Source organism: Astatotilapia calliptera, chromosome 13 (assembly GCF_900246225.1).
Source record: "Astatotilapia calliptera chromosome 13, fAstCal1.2, whole genome shotgun sequence".
Classification (NCBI taxonomy): Eukaryota; Metazoa; Chordata; class Actinopteri; order Cichliformes; family Cichlidae; genus Astatotilapia; species Astatotilapia calliptera.
Window position 1 is genome coordinate 12953101 of NC_039314.1, and position 20135 is coordinate 12973235.

At 40.0% G+C, this 20135-nt stretch overlaps 2 protein-coding genes across 3 annotated transcripts in view; both read right to left on the bottom strand.

The window, feature by feature from the left end:
- agpat5 (1-acylglycerol-3-phosphate O-acyltransferase 5 (lysophosphatidic acid acyltransferase, epsilon)) lies at window positions 1-11249 on the bottom strand. Its single transcript, XM_026189166.1, has 8 exons — window positions 10360-11249; window positions 9690-9759; window positions 9490-9605; window positions 8126-8215; window positions 7076-7166; window positions 6037-6198; window positions 3319-3442; window positions 1-1951 (listed from the first exon to the last, which is right to left on the bottom strand). Exons 1-8 carry the CDS (start codon window positions 10576-10578, stop codon window positions 1726-1728), a joined length of 1098 nt encoding a protein of 365 aa, XP_026044951.1. The 5' UTR covers window positions 10579-11249; the 3' UTR covers window positions 1-1725.
- Window positions 11250-13181: 1932 nt separating this feature from the next.
- mcph1 (microcephalin 1) overlaps window positions 13182-20135 on the bottom strand; it is a 36322-nt gene continuing 29368 nt past the window's right edge. Inside the window, exons 14-15 of one of the 2 annotated variants that reach the window (XM_026189134.1) lie at window positions 13669-13906; window positions 13182-13574 (exon numbers count right to left, since the gene is read on the bottom strand). In XM_026189134.1, coding sequence (XP_026044919.1) covers window positions 13522-13574; window positions 13669-13906 — 291 coding nt within the window. In that variant the 3' untranslated portion in view covers window positions 13182-13521. Of the gene's footprint in view, window positions 13575-13668; window positions 13907-17242; window positions 17647-20135 lie in introns of those variants that run through there. The other variant, XM_026189135.1, reaches the window with a different exon arrangement.

Consider the following 20135-nt stretch of genomic DNA (forward strand, 5'->3'; position numbering starts at 1 on the left):
TTGCCCAGGAAAACCACTTTATTTCATTCTCACCCCCAACTTCCATAACTTACACGCATTAAAGGTTTCACCATTTAATAATAGTCCTCAAGTGTAAATCAATGCATTCTTAGAGGAAAATAAGCCACTATGAACTGTAGACAGTGTTGCCGCATGCTGCAGTGAGCAGCAGCTCCAGCAGAGAGCGTCTGTGCAGTCACCTGGCAGAAAGAAAATAGAGCCACCGTGGCGCTCTGTGAGACGGCCGAGGACCGACTCCTCCAAAGAGAAGGCACGCATTTCCAAAAACAGTTGGCATTTAATACACTGTCTACACAGAGTTTCCTGATGAGTTACAGTCAGAGCTCGTCTGGATAAAAATGACTAGAAAATGGCTGACAAAGGTCATTTAAAAACAAGGAAGGATTATTCAAGTGAGGTATTAGAGCAAGATGTAAATTACTATACCATCCACACAAGGAAATAAAACACATCAGGCTACAGGAGGTCGTAAATACGTAAAGTGACGTGTGGAAAATGCAACGCTTTCATGGTAAACAACGACAACAGACATACAGTGCATTTCACGATACAATGATGTTTAAAATACAAATGGCTTTGAGTGCACAGGAAACCTGCGATATACTGTTAACATGGCTTTGTCAGCTTTTTGTTAGGTAGACAGACGTGAACCTTAACACGGTCGTAACAAATGCATATAGAAAAGTTATGAATAATTATGAAAAAATCAGATTTTTTTTATTAACTCAGAGGAACAAACACGTAAAGTCTCTTTGCCGTCGTCGACAACGTATTGCTCAACTTAAAACACGCAGAGACGCTCTCAGTGGGACGATGTGGAAAAACAAAACGCAACAGGTTTTGGCAATGACTGACGATTTTAAAGGTGGAAGTAATGATTTACATTAGTGGAACAAGTTCACTGACAGTCCTCCACTGCGAGCTCCAACAGTGTTTCTTGACAAAAAAGGCTGAGCTGAAAAGAGAAAAGGGGGAGGGGCTAGTCTTTCACAGATCCACAAATATACTTGTTCTTACGGCTACATTCACAGTGAGGAAACAAAAGATGAATATTTAAAATAAACAATGTAGCTGGTGTCACCCGTATGGGCCCGTGTAGAGGACTGCATGTTGTTCGACCAATGTAAAAAACAAAAACAAACATCACCTTACACGAGGGGGAAAAGTGCATTTCTTCCTGATATGAGACTTGGCATGAAACAAGACAAACATTACAACCAATACCAATAAATCAGTGCACTTAAATGATCAATCAGCAGCAGGCTGTGCTCTTTAGTACAGCAGCCGACCGTGATCGTTGCATGTGTTTTTAGAGTGCTTGGCACACTTTGCTCTCAGAAATAATTAGAACTAAACTGGCCAAAGACCAAAGAAGAAGAAAACAGCATGCAAGGATACTAATTTGGCTAAATCCGATGAAAGGAAGGAGGGGTTATTTTAATAGAGGTATGAAGCTATTTCAATAACTTTTGGGGAATATAATACTTTAACAAAGGTTTTGTCATTTCAGGTTGAGGAGGGAGCAAGTAGCACAAAAGGCTAACATTTCTCAGTGTCTCCGGTCAAACAGTCAAACAAAAATATCTCTGAGCCTTTTATCACATACTGCTCTGCATCTGGAGCATACATTGTGTCGCGATACAGGAAAATGGCACCGTCTCGAGTCTTTTGTGCGTCTCATCGTGGCAGACTGGCCTCGATTTGTTAGGGAAAAATGTTTACCCACAGCCAGCCCAGAAGCGTCCCACACACCCAGGTTCTCACGTACAGCTTCCTGCCCTTTTCTGTCAGCAGCATTGGCAGTGTCAGTCCCCCAAGGATGACCAAGGAGGGCAGGGTTTTCGAGAGATTCAGCGGAGAAGGTTTGCCCTCACCGGGGAACTTGCATAATTTGTCGGAATCCTGGGACTCGTAGAAATTGGTCAGCAGCCTTTGAAAAGAAAGAAAAAAAAAGTCTCATGAAATCAGGATGAGGAGAGAAAAACATTTGAGACTATTTTTGTCACTTTCACATCTTTCTTACAGACTAAGAAATCACACATGGTCTGTTATACTACAACAAAGGAATACCAAAACAAATGTTTTCTTGTCATTAGTATAACAGTAAATAAAATTAAAGTTTATTACAGTGGAATTTACAATACAGGTAGTGAGCTACCAGTACTTTTATATGCAGTTTTACACCTTTGACCTTGATTTCTTCATCACGTAGAGAGAGAGAGAAAAAAAAAAAAAAAGACTTTCTTAAAACACCTCATGGATTAAAATGTGCAGGTCAACTTTTTTTTTGAAGCAGAGAAAAAGGGGACATTTATTTCTTTTTACAGGTTATGAAGCTGAAATGAGCTGATCTGGACCACTTAAACTTAAGTGTACTTAGACCATGACGTAAATTGAATTTGACACCACTGATCTAGACCCTTCTCTGTCTGTGCCCACATGGAAATGTCACAAAACCATTATTCAAATGGTTTCTTCAGAGGTAATGTCACATAATCACACCAGAGAAGCCACAAAAGAAAACCTTACTTTTCTGTGTTTCTCACAAAAAACGAATAAGCTATCCGCGACGAGCTGTCAGTGTAAAGACAATTTAATTAACGAGCAAATCGGCGACCACATTTGACCCAATTGTACACGTGTGCCTGAAGCAGCCTTTTTTTCTTTTTTTTTTTTACTTACTAAACTGTGTGCCAAGAAGCAATTCTTATATACAGTTTGTTGTCCACAACTACATAAAGTCAAAACCACATTGTGTTCTTTCACCGTCACAACAACCCTTAGACACGCTTTTCTCAGTTTGCCAACATGTGTAACTGTTTTTGTTACGGGTCAATTTGTCGTTTATGTATTTTGTTCACAGGTCTTGATTAACAAACGATCTTTATCTAAATGAGAAAGCTTATTAAAATAAATGATTTATTAATTATTAACTTCATAATGACTACCTGGTATTGTTTTATTAGTAATTAATTAGTTAGCATCGTATACAAAAAAAGAAGAGATATGTAGAGTAAATAATTATGTTTTCCAGCTGGAAACCTGTGAAACAAAACCCTTTGTTATATTTTACTGGTTGAATATTAAGTTGGTACTGTGTTAATTTATTCTAACTACAGAAACACAAAGTTAAGGTTTATCTCTCTGTAACAGAGCGGTGGCACACAAAAGAAGTCGTTTTGCAAAAACACCTCGCAGCTCACATATTGACTAGATGACATGCAATTTCAACATGATTAATTACTCCACACACAAGTGCGTGTACATGCTCTCACACACAGGTACGCACACACTCACCGGTCCTTGATTTCGAAGCGATCGTGCAGCCATCTGCGGAAAAACGCCGGCTCCGAGGGAATTTCTTTTATGTCCACACGGTCGAAGTGTATGTGGATGCGGCGGCATTCTTTGCAGAGGAATTCTGTCAAAGAGAAAAATAAATCCATAAAAAGACCAATCAAAAACAGGAAAAGCCTGTCAGTGCAACGACACATACAGTAAGCACTTAAAAACCAACACGAGGTGACAGTGATGGACTGGAGCTGCTGTGATGCAATTGCCCAGTAAAGACCAGTAAAGGAAGGAAATCACTTAAAGGCAATTCCAAAACAGTCACTGGTGTTACATCATATGACACAAAAGACAAAACATCTTTCCAAATATTATAGATTTAATGTTTCAGTTTCAACTTTTCTTCATACAATATGTTAAAATCCAACTGTCAGTCTGCACTTAAGCAAAGAAACAGAAAGTCACACGTCTGAGGAGGTCATATATAAAAGCGTAACCAAGTGTGAACGCTCAAGGCTGCTCGTCTATCCCCAGAGACCTTCAAGTTCCTGTTTCCACAACATGCAATATCATCAGGAAATGTGGCACTGAGGCCAAAAGAGGAAACTTGATCGAAGTCGGCAGCGAAAGACTGCTGGAGAGAGCACCTCCATCAGCGGCTGCCCGGATTTAAATTGACCTTCGCACACAATGTGTGCCAGTTTAACGAGCGTCGACAACTCGTTGACGGCTGAAGGCACGAAAATATTTTTACTGTAACGCACAATAAAAACGCCGGAGTCATTCTTAAGGTGCAAAGCAGTGTTGGTGCATTTCCTCCTCGTGCTTGCGGGGGGTTAAATCCTGTTTTTGGGTTTCTTGGCTGCAGACACTCGTGTTTGGCACCGAGAGGCTAAAAGACTCTTAAAGCGTTTCATAAATCAAAGCTCAGTCTCAATGACTGCATGTCATGTGTGTTTGAGCAGAACAATGCTGCAAAACAACCTTTAAAAAACAACCACCTGGAAGGGAAAACAACTCTGCTGTGAAGTGACAAACAACTCGCTATGATCCAAATATCTTTATTAAAAACAGAGAGGGAATCTTTGATCTCGCGAGTTGAAAGAAACCGATTGCTACCATGAGCGGTGCAGTTACAAGTTGGACCATAATATTTTAAACAAGGATAGTCTTTACAATTACACTTAAAACTTCTCTCTGATAACCTGACAGCTTAACAACAGCCTCCCTCACATGCACCAATACATCTTTGGTCCCTTATTTACAATCACAGTGAGAAGCTGTAAAATACTAAGTCAACATACCAACTGACCTTCAGATGTCACGTCTCCTTCATTTATCATAAAAAAGGGACGGGTCTTCATCTGGCCATGAAACTGCTTGTCAGTCTATTGTCAAACTAATTTTGACAATGAAAAATTGGGAACTTCGTATAAAAATTGCTACAATTCAGAAACACTTCATGGATTTTATTATTTTTCTCTCTTATTCTCTTTCATTTAAAGCTGAACATGTGCACTTCAATCACATCAATTGATTTAAAAGCTGCGGTGAAGTACAAAAGAAAAATTGCAAATATGTGTAATCGTATACAAGTAGTACTCCAGAAGATAAGAACGTAATTTGTAATCACCGGTAACAATCAAGCATTTGTTCTTAAGTTATAATTTAATCAGTTTAAAGATTTGTGTTGTTGTTTTTAATACACTCAATAAAAAAGGGATATAAAACTTTATTTGCAATAGCATTATCCCCCCTCCTTCACAGTCAATGAACAAATCCAATAAGTAACCAATAAGTTAATAAAGTTATTTTTAAGTCTCCACATTTTGGCTGCTACCATTTTTTAAACCATGTTTTTGTGACTACGAAGGAAAAGTCCTGGACCACATGCTAATGTTGTTGTAGCGATGCAAAAACCACCCCTTATTTACAGCTATCAAAACAAAAGGCCTCCCACAGAGGCACTGAAATGACTGCAATCAAATCAACAAGCCATTCTGATTTGAAATGCATTACATTTAATATTAAGAATGTGTTTTTTTGTTGTTTTTGTTAAGTAAAGCAGGAATTGGAGCAGCAAATATTATAATTTCTATTGTGCAGTAAATCACTAATTTGTCTTCTCTCAATTTGCAGCTATTAAAGGACTACAGAAATATGCTGAATGCTAATTTAGTCACCCCGATAAGAAACATTTGCTTTGGCAGCCTTGAGTCCCTTCCAGTTCCTTGTGAAATCACCAGCGTCACCTTCGCCACATGAGGCCAGGAAGTGCGTGAGGACAGGAATGCTTTTCTATTCTCTGTTCTGTTTTCTAGAAACACACAGATGTTTATTCCTGAAACGGGATGTTTTTTTGTTTTTTTAATTCATTCAAAGAGCGCTTGTTGAACAACTGGGAACACGGAATAATCAAAGGCTCCAAAACACCGAGTCATGTTGTTTACAGGAAGGTGTGACTGTTAATAGGTGATGTTTGCTGTGTGATTAATTACCGGTGGCGTCGTTTACAATGTTGAAGGACTAATAATACTCCGTGTGTGTGTGTTTAAGGACGCACTGATTAAGAAGAAAGCAAACTGAGGTCGCTGTTACGGGCAAACCAAAGCATATCTCGTGCAACAACAGCTGCCGTCTACAGAAATAAAGGTGCACGTAATCAGCTGTAACACCAACAACAGAACCCCCACGACTCGTGTCTAAAACAACATGCCTGCATACCTGGCATCGCTGGTGCAGATCTCCTCTGCCCGGAGCTGTCCAGCGTTCCCTCGTAGGCCACAGTGACGTCATACACAGCATCCAGGTGGCCCTTCATAGTATCGATGGCTACGTGAGCTGCTTTCATTCTGGGTGTTAGAGTGTGCTTCAGGACAGTGAGCCCTGTGAAAAATATGTAAAAACCGTCATAAATTTGTTTCTTATCAGCACATGCAACCAGTGTTTTACATATTACAGTCCCGGTGTCTTAGTGATTTATGAGCCACGCAGACGGCTCCTCATACACGAGTGTGCATGGGAACCTTTGTTGTGCGCCATCTCCCCATCTCTTCTCATTTCCTGCCAGCTCCACTGCTCTACTGTAAAACAGGTGACGGCTAGAATCCCCCGCAAAATGAAGAAAAACAAATGTGAATGTGGCTGTTTGAGATATTCACAGCAAAGCTTGGTAGATCCTAGGTTGGTGTGCCACCGTCCTCTGCTCACTAATGCCACACTAATAACAGATAATGTCATGCGCACATGTCAGCGCTCCAGAGCGATTTATTTGGATTAATGGGGGAAGGTGATATTCAGTGCCGAGGCCGAGATAGTCCTAATCTCTGCAGAATCGAGGCTGTTTGTGAGCAGAAAGCAGCACAAGCCCCTGAACTGTTTCAGTTCATTGCACTTCATGGTGGTGCCAAAATAACAAAGCTGGTGGAACGTGGCTACTTCTCAGCGCAGCACCAGTATTACAATATTTTTTATTTAGTGAGGTTTTTACCTGATATGTTTACTGTTCCATATAATCTTTTATATTCATGAGCATTTATATGGCTTTCTGAGTCCTTAATCCTACTGAATCCAGGTCTGCTTCTAGTTTTATACAGTTTTTCTCATTTGTTAACGCTCAAGAAAGTTTTATTTGCAGGTTATGTTTTAGTGGTCAAAGAAGGTCTCAGAACTAAATTTAAGTCAGCTGTTTTACTGACTGAGTGGGCTGAACTGAATCAGTATGCACAAGTACAGCAGTGAGTGGCTGCTGTTATGACTCTACCTTCTTTCGCAGCAAAAGCCTGACTGTCAGCGATAACATTCTTGAGGTCTGGATTATACCGAGTTCCTTCAGGGAAGATGACGAGGTACATCTATGAGGAGAAAAAGCACATGAAATCAAAGACAGTTTTCTAACAAATGTACTATTTGTTGAGAAGGAATCTGTAAACCCAACATTGTTTAGGCTTAAAAGAAAATGAAAACATTTTATCGGGTTATCTCGATTCATACCAGTTTAGATTCCAGCTAACCTGAAAACAAACCCTGCTTCCCAGGCCCCAGCTGTATCGGATTCATCTACTGTTGCCCAACCTGTGCAGATGCCTTTATGACAACATTTGCACCAAATGAAACTATGCAGCAGTTTGAACCAATGTGAATTACTGGCATCCGCAGCCAAGTGGGATTTACCGATTCCAGCCAAACTGAACCATTTGTGAAAATCTGTGTCTTTATTAATATGATCGTACGTTTCTTGTCTCAGTTTCCAAATTTTTGTTCCATTAACAATTGATTACATGAACAGGAACTATCAGCAGTGAACTGTGTTACACAGTTTTCACAGTGAGCCTTTTGGAAACCATGACGGCTTGTGCTACAACACACACATACGCACAGGCAACACTAATCCCCCACAGTCAAATCCAAAAAAGCGATTAAAAGCAAGTCCTTGCACCGCAGCAAACACACAAAACAAATGAATCTCAACACATAAAAACATCCAGTTATCCATTTAGATGGAGTAAAAACTGCTGCCTGTTTCCCACGGCAGAAAATAAAACATTTTACTGATACAGAACAAAACAAATCCTGAAATATTTATAACTTTAATTTCAATTACTATCTTGTTTTCATAAATATTCCAGGAGGTAAAAAAAAAATTAATGTGTTGAAATGGTAATGGCTTCAAATGACCTTTGAACAAAACATTTTGGATTTTCCGTTTTAAGAATATAATTACGTGCAATTTAAATCTTGAAGCCTCTTTTGTTTCAACTTAAGAGACAAAAAAAGATTTACATTCAGGAAATACTTGAAGATGTGTAGTTACCGGTGCTCCACGCTGAGTCTGAGCAAGGAGCTTCTTCCTCATCGCCTTTTCATTGAACTTTGAGCTTCGTTTCACATAGATTCCCCCGTGCTAGGTAGAAGAGAAAAAAAAAATCCAAATGAGATTAATAGAGTAGTTAATTAATAGAGAAGCTGTGGTTCAGGTCTACTAATCAGAAGGTTGGTGGATCGTTTCTCGGCTCTACTCGGTGTCAGAGTATCCTTGGGCAAGATGTTAACCCTGAGTTGTCCCTGATGCATACATCACAGTGTTGATGTATTACAAAACAAACAAACAAAAAACATTTGGTAAAAAGTGCGTGTATGAATAGAAGTGATTGGGTGAGTGAGACTTAAAGTGCTCTACTGAGTAGAAAAGCACTACATATGTTTATAGCAGAGATTTTTTTTAATGCTATGGAACACAATTGTGCAAAATGAAGGCTGCGTTTAGAGATGGGTTTGGTTTATTATGTTTATTACAGATGGTGTGACCCCAATGCTAAGTGTGGTCTCTTGGCTTAGGTGTGCTTTCATCAACAACAAATTGAGACTTTAGAGATGAGACGAAAGCTTTGCTACAAACCAGTCACCACACACAAACAAAAACAAAAAATTCTTGTGTCAAAGACTCTTCCTGTTTTAGACAGCGTTCTCACATGTTAGAAGAGTGTTTGTGGTAATCACCCGGCCACACTGGGGTTAGCCTTTTTTATTCTGAGATCTGTAAATTCCAAGCTGAGGCTGCAAACAATGCAGCGCATTCAGAGACAACTCCCTTCCACTCTTACAGAGAAGAAATGCAACTTAAACATGTTGATGCATACATACATACACCTGGCGAGCATGGTAGAATCATTTTGTTTTTTTCCCTTGCCCCAAACCAGCCCTTATATCCATCTGTGTATGTGTTACTGTGGCAAAATATGTCAGGTTAACTACCATGATGTCTTAATGATCCAAGATGAAGTGACGAAACTTTACAGGTTAAGTTCAAATGGAATGCCAACGTTGCAGCACTGGTGTAACCCATGAGCACTCATGTTGTATAATAATGCAGTAAATATCAGTCACAGTGCCAAGCTGGTAAATGCTTTTATACTCTGAGCTCTCAAAACGCAGTACACACCTTGCCCCATTAATACAAGCACTTTTTTTCTACTCAAGTGCTTTTTATATAACATTCACACACATTCATACTCCAATGGATGCATCAGAGAGCAACTTGGGGTTAGCAGTATCTTGCCAGCGACTGGAACCACCAACCTTCCTGTCTACTTCCTGAACTACAGCCACCCCAGATTAAGCAGCTGGTCTCTTCTTAATCTTAAAAATGACCTCCTCATACTCACACAGATACATTACCTCAGAGAAATACCATCCATATAGCGGCAGCCACTTGAGTCCATCTTTAAGGACATATCTGACATGACCCAGAGCGCTCTGCCTGATGGCAAGCATGTCAGCAATGATCCAGTCAGCTATAACAAAAGAAAAGGTTAGATATTTGAATAGTGCTTTACATTGGACTACATTTTATAAAGCTTGATATTCAAATTAAGTACCTGTGCATTGATGATTTGACAGGTAAACCACATTCTCCTTGTTCTTTGGTATATCTCCATAAATAACAATCTACAGAAAAAGAAAAGAAAGCAGGTTGAAGGCAGTATACGTGTCAGCAAAAAGGTAATTTTACATCACTGTAAAATTAACATTTATATTGTTTCATTAAATGTTAAAACTTGAGTCTTTGCAATTAATCCTAAAGAATTTACTCAAACACTACAGCACATTTAAGAAGCCTTCATTTGAGGATACTGCAATGAATTTATGAGATTAATCATTTTCAAAGGCAAAGGTCAGCCAGCTACACCACTGTACGTGCCTTCAGTAAACACACCTTAACGTACGAAAACCGCCTATTGTTCTAGGTGTGGCAACAGCAGTGCCAAAGAATGCAGACTTTCTTGCAATGTGTCTGGTCCATCTGGTTAACTGGGCTGAATGTGTACACACACTCTTACAATGTTATATATTTACCCCAACAGTTCTAACAGATACAGAGACCTGAAAAAGTGCAACATTCTCCACAGACTTTAATCCGCTGTAAGTTGAAAACCTGCAGACATATGCACCCAGAGGCAGCTGTATCTTAAGACAGTCTGTTTTTCTATTCGTAGACTAGATATTAGTAGGTAAAATAACCCACACACAAAGTGGAGGATCACCCACCTCAACTCCTGTGTAGTTTTCAAAGAAGAATAGGACCATACTCTGGTAGACGCAGTACAACCGGTCGTCTATTTTGTGGTACAAACTCGATGGTAAGATAGTTGACAGCAAGCGCCAAGCCCCCCATGACAGCAGATAAGCCGGGGCTGTCCCCAGCATAATCGTAGCAGGAAACCAGTACCGCAGCGAGTATGTGTGCACAACCAAAGAGAGCAGCATGATTGCACCTCTGGCTCCACTGAAGTGACAGAAAATCCCTGAAGTGGACTGTCAGCGCACGCCGTGATTAAGTAGCAGTGCACCCTGGGTATCCCACAACACACCTGTCCCAATTTCAGCACACCTGTCCCGACTAGTCAGCGGAGGAAAAGTGAGAAAGCTGCAGCAAGAAGGGAATGAGGAGCTAGTTGGCTAAAGCTAATTTTAACCTTGTGTGCAAAAAAAAAAAAACGCAGTTTGTCAAGTCGGCTCAAGCGCTTAAAGCCATACAGCAATGCATAAACTTAAGCTGCAGTTATCAAATATTAGTACGGACATCTCAGGACAGCAAACCGGAACACGTCCTCAGCCTGAACTCTGCACGTTTACTACAAGTTCAGAAAAAAAGGCATTAGCTTAACTACTCAACGTGCTCGCCAACACAGGAAGTTTTACCAAACGCTACATTTGACATAAATATCTTCTCTAATCGAGGAACCATGACCAAGTCAAAGCCAAAACTCGACCCTGGTGCTAAACGGAAAAAATATTTCCTACTTTCTTCTCTAGGTCCTCATCTTTACCCGGTTAGCTGTTCTCAAACTAGCTTCTTGCACCGCAAATGTCACACACGCCTCCCTACGCAATGACGCCGGGTAAAACCGACTGGCCACGTGACGTAATAGGGGCCAGCCAATCAGCGACAGTGCACCACGAGAACCATATGCTGTAACATTAAAGGCGTATGCCGCGTTTTTTGGTTTTCTTTCCAGCAAAACCCCTCATTTTCGTTTTCTTGTTTGAGAACATGTGGCGTCAAAAGTTGTCTCAGGACACACGTGGAGATTGCTTAATATGATATGTGACTATATTAACGCCATTAGTACTTATTTTTTTTAAAGTAAAGATAGTAATAGTAATATTTATAGTTGGAAATATAACAGAGCTTTCTGTTTATTTTATTTTAAAGGGAAGATGCACATTCATTAATAGGAACACTGAGGCGGATGATGTAAATATTGGCAGATTTATGCAGGTGATATCTCCAGTGCCTGGCATAGTGGGTTTCTCTTTCTATCTATACACCAAAAATGCAAAAGCACTACACATTATTCTGCTGGAAGGAGCCATCAGAAGATGGGAACACTGTGGTCATAAAGAGACGGATTTAAATAATGCTCAATTGGTACCAAGGGCCAAAAGTTTTCCAAAAACATATCACTCACACCATTACACTCTGTACCCTGAACTGTTGATACATGGCAGGATAGATCCATGGTTTCATGTTGTTTACACCGAATTCTGATCCACCAGCTGAAAATGTGACTCATCAGACTAGGCAAAGTTTTTCCAATCTTCCATTGTCCAATTTTGTAGAGCCCATGTGAATTGTAGCCTCAGTTTTCCATTCTTAGCTTAGAGGACTGGCACTGGATGCAGTCTTCTGCTGCTTCTACTTCAAGGTTCAATGTCTTGTGCTTTCAGAGATGCTTTTCTGCACACCTTGGCTGTAATGAGTTACTGTTGCCATCAGTTAGAAGCAGTCTTGCCATTTACTTGCCAACTCTGGTTTCAACAAGGTGTTTTAGCTAGGGAACTAAAGTGAATATTTTCTTTTTCAGACTAAGCTCTGTAAACCCCACAGAGGGTTGTGTAAGAAACTCCAGTAGAGAGGCAGTTTCAATTACTCAGATCAGCCCAGATCAAATCACATTTGCTCCCCATTCTGTTTGGTTTGAACATCCACAGGTCATCTTGACCACATCTACACAACTAAACACACTGGGTTGCTGCTATGCGATTGGATGACCAGTTACATTTGTAATAACAACACGCGGCTGAACAGGCGTACCTAACAAAGCCAGTGAGTTATTCTAAAAACTCAGACACAGGAGGACATGAGGCCAATTACAAACACAGAAAATGTTATTTAGGTAGGTGGGTATAGTATGCCAGGTATGTGGTGCTTACTAAGAATAGACTGAAAGCCCAGATCATTTTCTGGGATTTGAAAAGTATTTACAATCCTTTCTAGAATATTCTGTTTTTTAAATCATCATCTGCAGATGATGATAAAATTTGCTAACCTAACATGTAAATGGAGTCAGAATTTATGATGCTGACTTTGGCGCTGCTCTTTAGTTTACTGAGCTTGGTACGAAGCTCCAAAAGTGATCAGTTAAAATGGCAACATCTTCCCTGTATTACGTTTGTGTTTCTAAAAAATTGTGACAGTTGCATTTATCCACCTGTATTTATGTAAAAGTGTTTATTTCCCTGTCTGCTGTGGAAAGATGATAAGTGTCAGAGTCCAAGCTGTGAAACATCAGGCTTGTCATCTGTCATCCAGTGCCCCTGCTGAGTAAACTCCAATCACACTTCTTCAGTTCACTGCTGAGTTTTGACCAAGACCAAGCTGTTACACTCGTGGAGTAATCATTTCATTACACTACAACAAATCAATAATACATAAGATGACAAAGAAGCAAAGAAAAAGAAGTTATTTTTATCGTACATTTTGATCCAGGAGTTCAGGAAACAAGGTCCAAAATCAATTTTTTGTAAATAAAGTATTTATTCAAAAGAGATATTGCAAAAAAAATTTATAATCACACAAAATTTACTTTCTAATTACAATGTCAAACTGGCTCATTAAGGATTTTTAAACTCACATTGTCTTATTTTGTTCCTTTTTACACAGTAGTGCTTGCTACTTTAACCCAGGACAGTAAATAAGTTAGGGTTTCACAGTAACTGAGATTATTTCTTATTCAACAGTGTCAAAGGGTTAACAAAAAATCTATGAACACAAAAAAAGATAAGAAATCTGACCAAGATGAATACTGCATGGAAGAAATGAGGTAAACTATACAATCGCACACCATCACACATTCAATTGTTAAAACTACACTTCATGCTCCGAAAAACAGGAAAAAGAGAGAAAATAAGAAAAGTCAGTGGAGGTCACTCCAGCTCATAGTTATCGTATGACAGCTGCTTCAGATGTGTGATACTGTCTGAAATAAAACCACACAAAACGAGACAAAGTTAATAGGGACATGCTATTATAGTGACATGATAAATCACAGAACTGAACAGAATATGTCTCACCCAACACCCACTGCTCGGACAGGATCCTGCTTCCCTCTGGCCTCCTGCCGCTGTATTTCCCTATGCAGATTCCCGCCTGCCGCACAGTTTTGCAGACTGTCCCTCCACAGAGCTCAATCAGCTCCACCAGGCTCTGCGTGGGCGGCTGCGAGTGCTGAGACACAAACATGGCAGGCTGACCTTGGAACAGGTCCTGCTGGTGCTCCCCAGCAGACAGGTGCCTCTGGAGACGACAGATCTGTGAAGAAAACGGACATTCAAATGCTGCACGGGTGCATTGTTTTTACTATGTTTTCCTGTTTCAGAAAATAAGCTTGAGACCTTTATACCAGCCATTTAGTTGCGTACACCTGAGCAGCTCTTCAAGATCAAGATAAAAAAATTATATCTCAGCGTCACAAATAAGGAATAAAGGTGATTAAAGCAACTTTAAAGACAGCACGGTGAATTTTTTGCAGGCAACCAAATTTAGGCTTTATAGAAAAGGTTGTGAAAAAAAGAAAATATCCAGTGTGTTGCAGTTCTCTTTGTGAAAATACTTTGTTCACGCCAGAACAAATGGCAAGACTGCTTCACTTGGGCTTTAGCATAACTGAACGCAAAACATATCAGAACTTGAAGTAGATGAGCTACGGCAGCATTAGACTACACCAGGTGACACCTCTATCAGCTAAGAAGAAGAAACTGAGGCTACAATACACACAAGCTCACCTAAATTGGACAATAGATGATTGGGGAAAAAAACTTGCTTAATGAGTTTTGGATTTATTTGACTACATTCAGATGGTAGGGTCAGAATTCAGTATAAATATCATGAAAACACGGAATCTGCCTTGAATCAACAGTTCAGTCTGTTGCGATGTGCGGGGAATATTTTATGCTTGCGGCCATACCACCGTGAGCATGCCTAATCTCATCTGATCTGCAGGAGTTCTCTACTCACCTCTGTCCACTCCCCAGGTATTTATGTACTACTGCTGCATGTCATTAAATTTGTCTTCTCATTTCCATAATGCATGTTCTCCACCAAACAGTAGCAGTAGAGAGCTGCGCCTCCCTGAGCCTGTTTCCGAAATGACCTGTCCTGAACTGAATATTATCTTTACCCATTCTGGCCCCCTTAGTATGAAGTGAGTATTATTTAAAGGCCACAGCCTACCCAAGCGTTGTTGCTGACCATGCCCGTCCCTTTACGATCACTGTGTACCTATCCTCTGATAACTGCTTCTGGCAGGATATAGCAGCATGTCACAAAGTTCAAATCATCTCAAACTGCTTACTTGAACATGACAGGGAGATCACCAGATCTCAGTCCAACAGGACACCTTTGGGATGTGGAGCAGTGGGAGATTTGCATCATGGATGTGCTGCTGAGAAATCTGCAGCAAGTGATGTGATGCTATCGAGTTAATATGGACCAAAATCCCTGAGGAATGTTTCCAACACCTTGTTGAATTGGTGCCATGAAGTATTAACGCAATTCTGAAGGCAAAAGGTCTTCCAACTCATTAATAGTAAGACGTAACCTATGACGTGCCAGTGAGTATATGAAGTTAGTGCCAGCAGCTTATTGGCATACCTCAGCACAAAAGCTGGAAACAAGACTTAGAAGCTATTCTGGCTCTTTAACAGCAAATCCAGAGTTCATTAAAATGTTTTGCACAAAAACAGAAGTGTAAAAGTTACAGCTCTGCATGTGTGGCAGACTTTGTTGTCTGTTTCTTGATGCTGACTCAAATAAAGAGACTCCAGGAATTAATTAGCATAGTAATGACAGTTTTTTTGTAATCCAACTTCTGACAGAGCAAAGAGCATTACTCAAAATGTCTAAAAGCTAAATTAAAGGCACTGAACCTGCCACATCAAATGTTTTCCACTTTTAACATCTCATTCATCACAACTATACATAATGACAGAGATTCCTTTGCAGAAAAACTCATTGTTAACTTAAAAGATGTGTCATCACTCTGCCTGTTAAATCTCTCTTACATGAAATAGTGGTTAACATCAGGTGCTACTAATTTGATATTTGATATATCTTTTATTAGTTATTGGGCTCAGTTCTAAATGAAAACAGGACTCTCATTAACGTCATTAGCAACACCCGTGTTTACCTATTGTTTCGTGTTATAACAGCGGTGTGGATGAAGTCTATGAGCTCTAATGGGGATTATATGACTTTACCAAACTGGATTAATAAGCACAAGCATGTTCACATCATTTTGCCCTGTGATAGCAGTAAACATGCAGGTGCTACTAGCACCATTAACCATGGATTAATTATATTCCAGTCTCACAACAGTTAATGACAGATTAAGAATGAGCCATCATGCACAGTTTCAGGGCCCTGAGGAAGAAGCAATTTATTCTTAATTCTTTTCATTATTTAGTCCTGAGATTTATCGACTGTGACGTGTCAAAATGCCATCTGCGGGGGAAAAAAGGTCTGTGAGGAAGTGAGCTGTCGGTTTAGTACAGTATAAACTGTACATGCCCACACAGTCATGAAAAGGGGACACAAGCAAAAACACCACCACAATCGCTCCACGGTGGCCAAGCAGAGACAAACACAGAATAATCATGAACTCATATTGTGTGACTTTACAAGGAATTATGAGTCAATTTAATCTCCCGATGACTGCTCACTAATCCATCAAACATTGTTAGGTTTTTTGGCACACTTCCCAGAATTCATTGTGTTCAGATTTTCAGGAAACCTTTGTCCCTTGTAGTTCTACCAAGATTTCAAATGGAAACTTGATAAATATGAGTCACAGCTTTTCTTTCTCTGATAAACATGAAAACAATTCTCTCCCTTTTAAAGATCAGTGCTGTCAACCTACACGGCACTAAAAGAGGCAAATAGAGCACTCTTCCCTGAAACCGCTTTTACATGATACTAATGTGTGCTGCCGCCGATGAATAAATTCAAGTCAAATTCAAAAATGTTATTCATCTGTGGAGCAAATTAAAGTGTCCACTTTGACCCTCAAAAATCTAATTTGCATTCATCAGAATCACAAATCTGATTCCTTCAAGCCAGTTTCAGCACTGAAGTACTGAAAATAGCCTGAAGGTGGCTGCTGGAGATAAAGCAGCAGTTTGGCTGGGAGGCACACACCCTCACGGCCTAAACCAACGCACAATCACTGCAGCATATGAGACCAATTTAGACAGCAACAGCAGACATTTGCAACCCACAGCTAAATGCTAAACCTCACTCAAATACAGTTTATTGCAGTAGAAAATTGATAAATTCTGATCAAACTCTGATACATCCAAGTAACTCTAATCGGATTAGAATCACATAAACTCAGGTAAGAACAAGTTGAACTACAATCCCAACCTCTGTGCCTTGTTTCATTTTTTTAAGCTCACCTTGTTCTCAGACTTATTTGAAGCTCTTTGCCTGACTGAAGCTGTGATTTTCTTGGAGGGTCTTTCTTTTCAAGTTTGGTAACTGATGCTCTAAATTCTCACGACAGTTCTGTACAGTACGCAGCAGGGTTCAGCTGATAAACTGAAGGGGCAAACGGCTCTATACCAAGTCAAATACATGCAAAAAACAGACTTCAAGGCTTTAAGTCTTTATTCACAAAATCAGACACTGTTGAGGAAAGAGTTCAGGAAATAGCATCACATTAAATTTAACCCTCATTAAAGATTAAAAGACTTTATCTGAGCTATAATATGGGAGGAAAAACAGAAGCACACATACAAGAAGAAGTTTGTCTATCAATTATTTCACCTGCCATTTATGACGAATGACAATCACGGTGACAATGTAGGAGCAAATAAGCAAATAAGTCCCCAGTCAAAGGCTTAGATTGGTCCATGATCATTGGTCATGAAGGAAAATGTGTATTCCCCATACTGTGGGCAAAAACATCCTTGTTATTGCTCTGGTCTCTAGAATATTGGTGAGGTTGCGTGGAAGTGACAGACTTCTCTACAAACACTGTCCAGCTGTTGTCGGAGCTGTAGAGAAACAGTGAAAAGTGTGACACAAGCGAGAAACAGAGACCATCTACCCTCAAAGTAGTTGCAGATAGATTTATCATAACTCACAATTCTGTTTGTATCTTATTAATGTCGAACATTAATACCAATTTTTAAGGGTAGAGACGAGCTAAAGCCCACTGCATCAGTATCAGCATATATGCTAAAACCTTTTTTTAATTTAACATAATGTGGAAAAAAATGCTTGAGTTAATTGATAAACAGTGCAATCGCATATGAAATGTAATCAATAAACGTAACCCATGAAAGTCCAAAATCTTTTTTAAATTTAGCCAATCTCACTTTCTAGGTCTGGTTCTCCGACACGTCGAGATCCTCTATTGGTGTGGTTGTTGTTTTTATATTAATGCCTAGAACTTTTGTTCTGCCCCCCTGAATTTGTGCGTTTGTGATGCACGTTGGATCTGTTCCAGTGTATTAAAAGATAATCCTTGACTTTCATTTTTGGGAAGTTGATAAAGTCCCGTGAATTGAGTCTGACATAAAGAGAAGCTGTGCTGTCTAGAGGTGCAGGAGGCAACCTTGAAGGGGAAATAAGGTCAAGTTAAATCAGGTAAGGTTTTTGATTTGTGCTTCTGACTCCAGTGAAACAAAGCAGACAATGATGAGGAGTTTCTACAGTAAGCTACGACTAACCAGATCCCCCCTTTTTCACATATATTCATACAACACTTTATTCTATGGACTTGAATTGTTTTATATAGCTCACATTCAAACACGTTCAAACTAATAAGCATGCATTTGGGCTGTGGAAGCAAGAACCTTTTTCACCCCCAACAAAATGGTACTGATGCCAAAAATGTACAAAATTGTAACACAATGGATGAGCTGCATTTTATTACCTTTTATTTATTCAAATTTTACATTTTTTTTTGTAAAGTGAGAATCCAGAGAGGGCAGTGGAGGCAAACAGACAGCATGAGCAGCGCTGTAACCAGGATGAATAAATTAGCATCCTTGTATAATCAAACACTTTGTGTTCTCGACAGCTCAGCAGACTTTACATATGTTAACAGCATAAGGAAGCTGTATAAATGGAGCAGTAATAAATTCAATTAATGAATGGTCCCTGGACTGGATGTATGTTTAACTGAATCACTGTTGATGTTCCTGCCCTTCCCTTAGTTTTCAATGACGGTAAAATAAACTGAAATACTGAAAGTGATGCAGATCAATCTACTGCGTGGGTGATTCAGCCTGAACACCTGAAAAAGTCAATATTTTTGCAATGACTGCATGTCCTTCCTCTTTGGTAATGTGCTTAAAATGTGTAACATTTCCTTTATACCATAACTATTACATCAGGCTACTTCCTACAATTCTGTTTTGGTATTTGTACTGTCCCATGAAAAGGTTTGTGAACGTCGAGTGCTCATAAATGTGGTCTGAACGTCATCTAAACAAATCAAACTGGATCAAATTGTCATGGTCTGGGTCTGATGACCCAGAGCTCATGTATTTCTTGTATATGTTTTTCCATATGTTATGGTGGTTTTCTCTCCCTTTTTGTCCTTTCTCCCTGGGTGCTCCCGGATGTTTTGGGGTCGCTGAGGGGACTGCGATCCGGAAGTGTTCCCGCACTGGGGACTGCCGCACCTGCCGCCCATTAGCCCTCACCAGCTGCAGCTGATGGCTTCATGAGGGGCGCCTTATTTAAGAAGGTGGCGGAGCCCCAGTCGGCGCGGGATTATACTAAGTCGAACCTGTTAAGTACCTCCGTAGATTAGTGTGTTGTGATCGGCTTCGCTACTAAAGGCTGCCTGCTGAGCTGTGTGTGTTTTTGTGTCACCAGGAGTCGGGAGTCAGGAACGTCGTCACGAGGGGAAATCACAGAGTGGAATCGGGTTTTTGGAGTTGTCACCTTTTCACTGCTATGGACACGTGCACTGTGTGGGATTCTTGGAGGAATCGCCACAGGAGTCACAGTGCTTGAATTGTATATAGTTGTCGTTTCTGTCCACTCGCCATAAATAAATCCACTGTCCTTCACTTGAGTCTCGCGTTTGGGCCCTACTTTCTCTACAACTCCACGGTCTGCCGTCGCAGCCCGTGACACAAATAAATATTTAACAGCTGTACTATTCATGTAAATCTACAATTATCAATCTGCTCTTCTCAAGAAATATTGGCTGGTATGCACCATGCCTCAATTGCAACATCTTTGACAAAACCATATGAGAAGCATTACAGTGATGCTCAACGATGGCAAACATCTACAAAAGCATTTTGAAAGACCAATGTATTCATCGCTCCACAAGTTTTCACAAGAAAATGTAAGGGGAGAGCTACATGACCTGCTGCTTTGTAGAGGCTGGATGGTGCAATGAGAAAATGACCCAGAGGTTGAAAACAATGAGAAGCAGTGTTTAGGAAAACTGAACTGAGATGTTGTCGAATGAGCAACTCAGTGAAATTAAATGTTCAAGCAAATCATCCCAGAAATAATG

Coding starts and splice junctions, on each gene's coding strand:
- agpat5 (XM_026189166.1), bottom strand. CDS start 10,578: ATGCTGCTCTCTTTGGTTGTGCACACATACTCGCTGCGGTACTGGTTT. Junction 3,443..6,036: donor ATCTGCACCAGCGATGCCAG/GTATGCAGGCAT, acceptor TCTCTTTGACAG/AATTCCTCTGCAAAGAATGC. Junction 1,952..3,318: donor CGCTTCGAAATCAAGGACCG/GTGAGTGTGTGC, acceptor TTCTTTTCAAAG/GCTGCTGACCAATTTCTACG.